At 37.3% G+C, this 12,084-nt stretch overlaps 1 protein-coding gene across 1 annotated transcript in view; it reads left to right on the forward strand.

Moving 5' to 3' along the window:
• Positions 1–12,084, forward strand: part of MACROD2 (mono-ADP ribosylhydrolase 2) — a 1,581,126-nt gene that overhangs the window by 1,100 nt on the left and 1,567,942 nt on the right. The window contains exon 2 of the mRNA XM_045295172.1: positions 8,480–8,596. Coding sequence (XP_045151107.1) covers positions 8,480–8,596 — 117 coding nt within the window. The remainder of the gene's footprint in view (positions 1–8,479; positions 8,597–12,084) is intronic.

The following is a 12,084-nucleotide window of genomic DNA, read 5'->3' on the forward strand; positions in this document are numbered from 1 at the left end:
TATCTATCTATCTATCTATCTATCTATCTATCTATCTATCTATCTATCTATCTATCTATCTATCATCTCCTGCATCATAGTGTGAGCATATTTTGATGTAAACTTTAAATTTCTGGCAATCTTTCTCTTTTTTTGTAGTGAAAGGCATTGCTTCTATACAATAAACTTGTCTATCAAGATTAAGATCAGGTGCGGATAATATAAAACTTTCCTCAGTACCTCATCTTTATAGAAGAAGGATGAAGGGATGAAGAGTGGAACACTGATTTCCTTGATAAAAGCTCTTTTGAAAGTATAGACTTTAATTGAGTGCCCTGGCCTTTCTAAACAGAAGAGGCACACAGTGGTGGCAAGAAGGGGAGTTTATTTGCAAATAGTCATAATATAGGGCTTAAGGCATTCATATGATTTAGTGGTTAATTTCTTGCCTGTTGACTTAAAGGTGAGGTTAGAACTGAAGAGCCGCCAGGAGAGAGGAAGATGTGGCAGTCTGCTTCCATTAAAAGTTATAGCTTTGGAAACCCTATGGGACATGTCTACTCGGTGCTTTAGGGTCACTATTAGTTGGGGTGAACTTGATAATGTTTTGCTGTAAATATATATCTATTTAAATAGAGATATATTATATATTAGTACTAATTATAATATATAATATATATAATATATATTAGGACTACATATACAATATATATTATACATACACACACACACACACACACATATATATATATATATTAGGACTACAAAAGGAGTCCTGAAGGTTTAGTGCTCAAAGTATTTGGCAGCTTACTGAATGGTAAACCCACCAGACACTTAGGGAGAAGGATAGGGTATTTTGCTTTTGTAAAGATTTATAGTTTTAGAAACGTTATGAAGCAGTTCTACTCTGTCCTGATAGGGTCACCATGAGTTGCAATAGATTCAATGACAGTGTAGATTTTTAGGCCAGCAAAGGCACCCTGGTGGTGTAGTGCATCAGATGTTGACTTGTAACCTTTGGCTCTTGTATCAACCAGCTGCTCTCTGCAGAGAAAAAGGTGGCAGCCTGCTTTCATGAAGCTTTGGAAAGCCTGTGGAGCAGTTCTACTCTGTCACATGGGGATGCTATGACTCAAAATCACCTACATGGCTGTGAGTTTAGCTTTAGTTTGCTTCAAACAAAGCATAATAAAGAGTTGGCAAAGGAATTTATGTCATTAACTTTGGAAAGATTTAACATAATATAACTGAACAATGCCACATACAAATTATTTTGATGATTATAAGACTATATAGCACTGAAAATCATGGTATCATAAAGCAAATGCCATTGATAACGAAACCTGACATATAAAATAACCCAAAACTCAAATGCACTTCTATTGAATAGATTCTAACTAATAATGACCTACTAGATAAAACTGCCCCATAGGGCTCTTCAAGGCAGTAAATCTTTAGGGAAGCAGACTGTTAAATCTTTCTCCTATGGAATAGCTGATGGGTTCAAACTACCAATCTTTCAGTGAGCAGCTGCGTACATAACCACTGTGCCACCAGTTATCTTGATACATGAGGATAAGTGAAAAATATGGCTCCTAATGTTTTAAGATGACTCTATATAATCAGTGGAACATTTTAAGATAACTACAATCAGTGGGATATCTTCAAAGAAAAGGCCCAATCAAGACACTAATTTCTGGGGGGATCTGCTAGGCCAGTTAAATTGAAAGCAGAGAAGTCAACTTAGAAGGTTAAGTGACAGTGTTTTCGAATTTGAGAGGGTATTCTTGATTTTTTCAGAGGGACACAGGATGATCACTCTGCTTGTTATGAAGAAGTTTTAAGAAAATTGAAAATTGCATTGGTGAAAGAAAGGACAAAACAGTTGTGCCAAAATTTTTTTTCTGTTACATTAGTGCAATAGCTCATTCTTCAAGGTTAGCAAGGACTGTACTATGAAACCTTACTTTGGGGAAACCTTACCACATCACACTGCAGGTTTGATTTTCCCTCCTCAGACTTATTTTTTGTTCTCCAAACTCAAATATAATTAAAAAGGAACACAATTTGAGTCCCTGGAGGGTGCCCAAACTGCTGTTTCAATGTAGTGAAAATCAAAGAGCACAAAATGGTTCAGATAATTCAAAACTGGTTGGAGCAGTCCACTGACAGGGAACTGCTAGAAATTCAAGCGGGATTCAAAATAGGACATGGAATGAGGGACACTATTGCTGATGTCACGTGGACTTGGCTGAAAGCAGAGAATATTAGAAAGGTGTTTGCCTGTTTCATTGACTATGGCACTTGCTATATTTCTTGCTGAAAGCAAGCATTTACTAATGAAGATCAAAGGCTACAGCTTTCAATATGACACCTCAACATAAAACAAGAATCTTCACAATTGAACTAATAAGCAATATCTTGGTAAACTCAAATTTCTTGAAGTTGTCTATTATTTCATTATACTTGGATCAACAGTCAACACCCATGGAAGCTGCTGTCAAGAAATCAACTGATATATTGCATTGAGAAAATCTGTACAAAACTTTCTAACTTCCTGGTTAGACTGTCACATCTTTCTCTTTCAGAGTGGCTGATGGGTTTGAACCAGCAACCATTCTACAAGCAACCAAGCTAATTTATGCTTGGCTGAGCCATAATATGAAGTCCCAAACTCAACATTTATTCCACTTCTGGAAAAGCACTGGCTTATGAGGAAAAGAAAAAGAAGTTGTGTCACTTTTTTATTGTGCCAAAATTAGTTATTATCTAAGGACAAATTGATACCTGAAAAAGTAACCTCAGAAAGAAAAAGAAAACTGCTGTTATAAATACCACTTGAAAATAATGATAATATGACGTATTTTCAGGTACCTATGAACAGTGAGATAATCCAATTATGTTTTGGGTGCCATATTTCTAGATATCTGCTTTTTGGTTTGTTAGCTGTTGGGCCAAGAGAGATTATTAAAAATCTTCAACAATCTTAGCCACATGATGACACTTCTCTCTCAAAAATTAATGAATTATCCCATTTTTGATTTTTTTAAAGACACAGTAGTTTAACTTAACCAGTAAATCAGGTTAGCCTTAGGGATGATGATTTTATTTTTTCTGTTTGAGAAGAAGTACTGTGGACAAAACAACTGGATTCTTAACATTTTTTGTAAACACTTTGCTTCCCTAAGAAACCTAATAACCATGAGTATTTTCTGTGAATTCTGTGTGGCCACTGTAATAACATAACAGACCTATCAGAAAAGTAGAGTGCCTTCGCACGGAAAGTTGGTTGGGCCTTAGGCTGATGTAGGTTAGAGTTGCCTTCCCCATTGTGTTGTCAAAGGTGGTCTGACATGGCCTCCAAGCCATGCCACATATGTCTGAAATACATGAGAAATGCATTCGCTACCCTCACTTCTATTTTCATTATGGCTGTATTTCTTCCAAGACAGATTTGTTTGTCTTCTGGCAATCCATGATCTATTCAATATATTCTTCATCAACACCACAATTCAAATGTATCAGCTCTTCAATTTTTCTTATTCATTACTCAATTTGGAATTGCATAAGAATCCATTGAAATTATCATGAATTGAGTTAGGCACACATCAGTCCCCACAGAGACATCTTTGCATTGTTAAAAAAATACTGAGACGATAAATCTCTGGTTTTTAGCACTTTTAATGATATATAATTTACATATCATACAATTCAATAGTTCAGTCGCATCAAGAAGAGTTTCACAAGCATCACCACAATCAGTTTTACAACATTTATTCTTGTAGTCATTGTTGTTAGCTCCCCACTTCTCCCAACATCCCCAGCCATACCTCTAAGGAACCATTAATCCAGCTACTGTCTCTAGAGGTTTATCTATCCTGGGTTTCATATACCGAAAAAGATGAAAACCTAACCAACCAAACAAAACCTAACTAGAATAACAAAGTAAAATAAATAAAAATCTTAATAGAAAACAAAGCAGAAAATATTAAAAACTGGAGCAAATTTCAATGGATCAGAAAGGAGATCAAATAATAGGGTGATAAATGTTAACCTAACTGAATCTGTAGCAATCCACTTTCTAGTGCATTCTGCATGTTAGCAAGGTTATTCACATCCCTGTTCAATGGTCAGTGGGGATTCACTAGGTGTTTAACCCATGGGTATTTCCCCTTCACTTTTTTAAAATGAAAGCAGTCAAAAGGGAGATCAAATATTAAGATACTATATTTTGACCTATGTCTGCCATAATTGACTTTACAGTGCTCTTTGTCTGATAACAGAGTTATTCACATCCCTCAACTATGGTCAAAGGGTATTCACCAGAAGTTTAATCCATGTGTGATTCCTAAAATCGAGTTTTCGACTTTCACTGTCATCAATAGTCTTTTGCAAACCAGGTGTTCCCAGTTGAAGCTCCGATGTCTTTCCCTTTTTTAGATTTGGATAATTTTATCCACAGGCTGGTGTGCTTCTGCCATGTGGACATAGTTGATGCCTCACTTAGATGGCTGCATGCTTGAAGCCCCTATATGTTATTCCTTCAGATCACTAGGCACCATCTAGTTTCTTCACTACACTTTGCTATAGCACCCATATCTTCAGTGATCGCTTCAATAGAGTGAGCATCAAGCAGGGCCATGCCATAAGAACTAATTGTTCTTAGATTAGGTCTAGAGTTAAGTGCAAACCTCATATCCATTCATGGATCTATGGTTTAGCTATGGTTTCACCTTACAGGTACCATTGTCATTTTATGCTAGAGAACATTATCAGTTGTCTACCTGGGGCATCACTTGCTCTGCCGTCAACTCAAAGCTGACTCATATGGACCCTATAAGACAGGGTAAAGCGGTTTCTGTGAGTCTTGGAGCTTACAAATTTTCACTGGGGTAGAAATTGTCATCCTTATCCTGTGTAGCTGATTGGTCATTCCAAACTGCTGACCTTGCAGTTAGAACCCTAATGTGTAACCACTGTGTATTGATAGTGTCATGATTTTGAGGCTATAAGTCTTTATGGAAGCAGGCTACCTCGTCCTTCTCCTTCAGACTGACTCATGAATAGAACCGCTTTTTTTGGTTGTTGTTGGCATCCTAATGCTTAATCCACTATGCCACCATGGTTCATCACTTTAGGTATACCATCTAATACACCTGCTAATATATGCTTGGTTTACAGAAGAAACTTTCACTGCAAAGATGTAACATCCTTTAAGGAAGTTTTATAGAGCCAAAGATGCTGTATCTTTGTCAGTGTACTTTGGTGGGTTTCATTGTTTAAATGAATAACCGAAGAGTTCTAAATTCCACACATGGTAAACAAATATTATTAATTTAGGATTTTAAACTAATTCAAAACTATATAATGTATTTTCAAGACTTGCAACTTATTTTTTGTCATCTTACTATTTATTGTACTTTGTTTTAAGTGTTCACATTTAAACTGTTAAATACTGTAGATGGGATGGCAGTGGCTAGATTGCATTTCTATAGGTACCTTCCGACATTTACACAATTTTAAGTTGCTTCATCGTATCTTTCAGTCTGGTTAGGAAAATACAAATTCCATAATAGTGCTCTGAATTTTTCGAACAGTGCTTGACAACTGCTGGTCATCTCCCTTTTTCCCATCAGGTGATAATGCTATACTTTCACCATTCTTTTCTCAAGCTTCCTGATCCATAAAGAGCCTATCCTCCTATATTAAATAGATGACATTGCCTTTTACATTTTTGTTATACATACATGTGTGTGTGTGTACCTAGCATAAGCTCACAATTTTTACCATTTTAATTGTGAAATTCCATAGCATTAATTATATTTACAGTGTTATCCAGTCATCATCCCAGATAGAAACTCTGTATCCATTAAGCAACAAACTCCTCACTCCCTTCAAAACTACTTCTGTCTATACATTTGCCTATTTATTTCATCAAGTGGGATCATGGAACATTTGTTTTTTGTGTGTCTGGCTTATTTCACTTAACATAAAGTTTGGGGGGCTCATCCTTTTTGTAGCACATCACAGAAATTTATTTTTATGGCTGACTAATATTCCATTGTAAATATAGGAACCCTATTGATACAGTGGCTAAAGGACTTGACTGCTAACTGAAAGGTCAACTGTTTGAACCTACTAGCTGCTCAGCTGGAGAAAGCTGTTGTGTGTGCTTTTGTAAAATGTATGGCCTAGTACATCCTCTGGGCAGTTCTTATCTGTCTTATAGGGTCAAAACTAACTTGATGGGAGGAAGTTTCATTTTGGTTTTGGTTTGCATGGATATACATTTTGCTTATCTATTCACTTGTTCGTGTACACTTGGGGTGTTTCCATCCTTTGCCTATTGTGGATAATGTGCTGTAATTAACATTGGTATACAGGTATCTCTCTGAGTCCCTGCTTTCAGTTCTTTGGTGTACAGGGTCATAGGTTTCATAACTTTAACTTTTGAAACAACACCTGTACCATATTCTATTCTCAGGAACCCTGCATGAAAGTTCTACAGTTTCTCCACCTTCTTGCCAACAGTTGTTGGTCTCCTGCCCTCCACCCCTGCTTTTGAAAAAAAATTCAGCCATTCATATAATGGTGTGTGAAGTATTAGCTCATTCTGATTTATATTTCCCTAGTGATGAATGGGTGAGGCAGTGGTGATTCAGTGGTAGAATTCTTGTCTGCCATACTGGAGATCTCAGTTTGATTTCTGGTTAGTACAACTCAAGTACAATCACCACCCATCTGCGTGGCAAAGCCGCCTTCAGTAGAGTTTCCTTAATAAGTGAGACTAGAAATAAATGACTTGATAATTTACTTCAGATAATTTGAATGAAAACCTGTGGATCACAACAATTTGATTCACAATTGATCATGGGAATGGCACAGGATTGGCAACGTCTTGATCTTTTGTACATGGGAATACCAACTATTAAAGTTACCTAGTCTGCGGGCAGCTAACAATAACTAATCCTATTGAACAGCTTTTCATGTGCTTATTACTTGTTTGCATATTTATTGGGGGGAAGAGCATATTCAATTTTGCCTGTTATTTAATTGGATTGTTGTTTGTCTCCCTATTGTTGAGTTGGCATTGCTATTTAATTCATAGGGGGAAAAAACACATGCCATTTAACAGAAATATCCCTCTCTAGTTCTTTACATTTCCTTTCATGTGTTAGAGGAAGGATTTTTCTATTTTTCTAAGGTTAACTGCTCTGTGTTCTTTATCCCATCTTCTGTATTCTTTGATATTTTATGCCTATATTTATTTCCTCTACAATATGTTTTATTATTTAGTATCTTCAGGTATCTTTCCTCAGCCTGCTCAAGTTTCTTCCTAAAATAGCCATTCCCTATGAGTCTTTAACTAGGATTTACTCATTTTAGTTTTATTCCTATTTATAAATGACAAAAAACCCAAAAAACAAAATCAAATTCATTGCCATCAAGTCAGTTCTAACTATAGCAACCCATGCATTACAGAGCAAAATTATTCCAAAGGGTGTTCTTGGCTGTAACCTTTATGGAAACAGATGACCAGACCTTTGTTTCTGTAGCACTGCTGGATAGATTCCAATCACCAACCTTTGCAAATTGTTTGTGCCACCTAGGGCATTTTATAATGACATTCACTGTTATTGTGAAATGTATTTTTTATATTTTAATTTTATAATCAAGTTGTACACAGGGGTTTCCAGCCTAAATTCTATTGATTTAGGTTTTTGGTTTATATTTAAAGTAATGTTTATACCATCTCCATGAAACTATTAAGCTAAAAGTGTACTTTTATTGTTGGTGCCATGGTAAAACTGAGGAAATATCTTTGTGACTGCCTTTTTTGTGTGCTTTTAGTTTTTGTACATACCTGTTTAGCATTGTGCATTTTACTACCAAAACCAAATTCATTTCCACTTAGTTAATTCTGACTTAGAGTGACCCCATAGGGCACAGTAGAACTGTCCCTGTGAGTTTCTGAGATTTTGAATCTTTTGGGGAGTAGAAAGCCTCATCTTTCTCCCTCAGAGCTGCTGGCTCTTTCAAACTGCTGACTTTGGGGTTAACAGACCAATTCATAACCTGTTACACCACCAGTCTTTTGTATTGTATTTAAGTAGCAATTATTTTGTATCAGAATTTGCCTAAAAGAGGTGTTGTGAACTCCCCGTGGGTACCGATCACTTTTGTGTCAATGTCAGATAAATATTTCATCTGGCAGGTGGTAGACTATCAATACATAATAATCAAAAGAAAATGTATTTACTTATTTCTCAGACTGTCACAAGAGGCCTTTCTTATCAAACTTTGGTCATTTTCTCCCTGCTAACATAAAATTAATAATACTTTAAAAATATACTCAGATATGAAGTTCATTAGATTTATATTTGGTGTTCTTCAAGATCAATTCTTTGCATTGTTGAGTATGGTTAATATTTTAAGTATAAAATAATTCCTGAGTTTAAAAGTTAAATACAAATAGAGAGTCTATTTTTATTTTTGCAAGAACGTTTGCTGAAGATGACCTTAGAGGAGCGTCGCAAAGATTATGTGAGGGATTATGTTCCTCTGAACACCATCCTGCCATGGAAGGAAGAGATGAAGGGCAAGAGCCAAAATGATGGTAAGTTTCTCACGACACTTTCCAGGTAAATACTGTTCCCATGTATGTCTCCTGCAGGACCATTATTGACCCAAATGAGTGACATTCAATAAATAATGACATTTTATTCTTTTCCATTTCTGCTTACTTGTCACTCAGTTGCTTTTAGTAACCTATTATATGTTTTTTATACTTGGAAATTATATTAATGTCATTCTGAAATATAGCACAATAACAGAATGGTACTTCATAGTACTTTAAAAAAAGAGAGAGATTTTTATTATTCTTCAATAATTCTTGGAACAAATGCCATAAAGAATTTGATGCTTTGGTGGTAAGGTGTGGCCCATTGTATTTTATTAATTTAAGTAATTTTAAGGGTTGGATACTGTTAAAAGGGTTGAAAGAGTAGAGAGAGAAAAATACATACTTTTAAAGGAGAGTATATATTTTGATTCTGTGATAGTATGTCTCTAAAGTATTTATATGACAAAATTTACTATTTCTCAAAATCTTCATGATTTCGATGAGAGTCTATATTGCTTGGGCGTAAATATAAATATTATAATCTATATGAAGTTTTAGGTACTAAGAAATTACATGAAAACACATTCTGAAAAGAAACATAATAGAGTCAGTGCTTCATTTGAATAAACACTCATTGGTGTTATGCTCTGAATGTGAACTTCTGATGAAATTGGGTGCTTTTTATTTTTAATCATTTTATTGGGAGCTCATACAACTCATCACAATCCATACATACATCAATTGTGTAAAGCACATTTGTACATTCATTGCCCTCATCATTCTCAAAACATTTGATCTCCACTTAAGCCCCTGGCATCAGCTCCTCGTTTTTCCCCTCCCTCCTTGTTCCCCGCTCCCTCATGAATCCTTGATATCTTATAAGTTATTATTTTGTCATATCTTGTACTGTCTCCCTTTACCCACTCTTCTGTTGTCCGTCCCCCAGGGAGGAGGTCATACGTAGATCCTTGTAATCGGTTCCCCCTTTCTACTCCACCCTCCCTCCACCCTCCTGGTATCGCCACTAGTCCTGATGAAGGCATCATCCGCTCTAATTCCCTGTTTCCAGTTCCTATCTGTACCAGTGTACATCCTCTGGTCTAGTCAGATTTGTAAGGTAGCATTGGGATCATGATAGTGGTAGGGGGGAGGAAGCATTTAGGAACTAGAGGAAAGCTGTATGTTTAATCATTGCTGCACTGCATCCTGACTGGCTTATCTCCTCCCTGCGACCTTTCCGTAAGTGGATGTCCAATTGCCTACAGATGGTCTTTGGGTCTCCACTCCACACTCCCCCTCATTCACAATGATATGATTTTTTGTTCTGATGATGTCTGAAACCTGATTCCTTTGACACCTTGTGATCTCACAGGCTGGTGTTCTTCTTCCATGTGGGCTTTGTTGCTTCTGAGCTAGATGGCCGCTTGTTCACCTTCAAGCCATTATGACCCCAGACACTGTATTTTTTGATGGCCAGGCACCATTAGCTGTCTTTGCCACATTTGCTTATGCATGAAATCAAGTGCTTTTTAATGTATTTATTAGAAGAGTCCCTGGTTGGTGCTAGTGGTTAAGCATTGGATTTAACTGAAAGGTTGGCAGTTCCAACTCAAATGTAAGGCCAGGTTATTTGCCTTGAAAATCTTTTGGAGTACAGTTCTACTCTGAACATGGGATCAACATGGCATGGAATCCACACCATGGCAACTAACACCACTACCACCACCAGTTGAGAAAGAAAGGTAAACTTTTTTTAAGCCAGAACTTTTGTGTATCTTTAATGTTTTGGTCACCACGCAGGTCTACATGTGATAAATCTGCATAGAACTAAATATACATGCACACAAGAGAATGGTCTGAGTAATTTGGTTGGATGGCATCAGTGTTGATTTCCTGGGTGCAGAACCATACTACAGTTATACAGGATATTACCATTAGGGGATACTGAGTGCAAAGTGAACAGGCTTCCTGTGCATTACTGCTTTCAACTACCTGAGAATGTACAACTATTTCAAAAATATTTTTTCCTTAAAGGCACAAACAACAACAAAGCCTGAGAGTGAAAATGTTGGCTCTTGAACACTCTAGGCACAGGGGAAAGTGGTTCCTACCACACTGAGAACTGTGGGGAGGGAGGCCCAGGTGGAGGTACTCACATTTTCTTACAGTAGAATGCAAAAGACACCTACCTATGCAACAGTCCAGGCAAGGGCTTTCTCCTTTGCTTCTTCGCTTCTATTTCTATCCCTTCCATCTCAATCCCTTTTGCATTCTTCCGCTTTACTCGCATCATTTCCCAATTTGCCAAGCACACAGGAACTAATTGGTGGGATTGAAACACCTGTTGAAGCAAAACCAACAAATGTAATGTATCTTTCCGGGATATAGATGTCCTGGGTCTAAATGCCAGCTATGGATATATTTGTTTTATAATGTTCTGTGAGCCCATGCGAGGATTTATCTCAACTAATGAGGAAATTGTTTCCCTCTGCTTGATGGGGGCAATTCAATTCACTTGGCTCAAACTTTCCAAGCCTCTTCTGGTTAGATTTTCAAAATAACTCACAAGGTCTTTACCAAGCTGAGTAGGGAAGGTGAATCACCCCAGTCACTGGTCATTAGTAACTGATCCTAGGGGTGGGTCCTGGCCTGGTGTGGGGAACACAAACAAGGTTGAGGGGAGAAAAAAAGTGAAGACCCTCCTATAGATTGAAGCAGAAGGCAGAACAAGTTCTCCAGAAAAGAAAAAAAAGTCAAAACAGTCCAAGACTGAAATGGAGACTCTCATTCTTGATCCCCAACCCCACCCCACCCCCAGAAGTGTCTATGAAACCACAAATACAAAAGGAGGCTCCCAAGATCATGCGGACATGATCCCAAATCCATCATTGCCAAAGCCTGGTTCTTTTCTGCCAAAAGACCGACTTTCTTAGCTGCAAGCCTAGGAACTTTAAAGCAAGGAAGACCCAACTGATAATCACCACGCCCCAGCCTGACTCACATTCCCTTGCGGCCGTCTAAAGAATGAACACAGGTGGGATTAAAATTTAAAAGATGTGGGTTCTTTTATATCTTATTCTGCCTAGGAATATGTGTGACCTTGAGCAAATGGGGTAGTGGCTCCAGCCGAAGTTTTAATTGAGTCATTGAATAAGCTGGCTGATCTTCCTGCCCAATGTGACATTAGATACAAGATATATTGGTAATGGTGTAATTAAGACTTTATTTAGAGAAAAGATTGTGTTGTACAATGAAAAGAATACAGGATTTTAGTTCTATGCCTTGAATGACCTAGGTTGATATACCGCTTCATAAAGCTGATGGTGCCAAGCTGTCAAATTACACACAATCTGGGGTCCTACATGCTGGAAGATAAACAAGGGGCCATCTAACTGAGAAATAACAAAGCCCACATGGAAGAAGCACACCAGCCTGTAAGATGACAAGGCGGCGAAAGGGTCAGGTATCAGGCATAAAAGACA

This window comes from Echinops telfairi, unplaced genomic scaffold (genome assembly GCF_000313985.2).
Source record: "Echinops telfairi isolate 266 unplaced genomic scaffold, ASM31398v2 ScPeMD7_5592;HRSCAF=6446, whole genome shotgun sequence".
Taxonomy (NCBI): domain Eukaryota; kingdom Metazoa; phylum Chordata; class Mammalia; order Afrosoricida; family Tenrecidae; genus Echinops; species Echinops telfairi.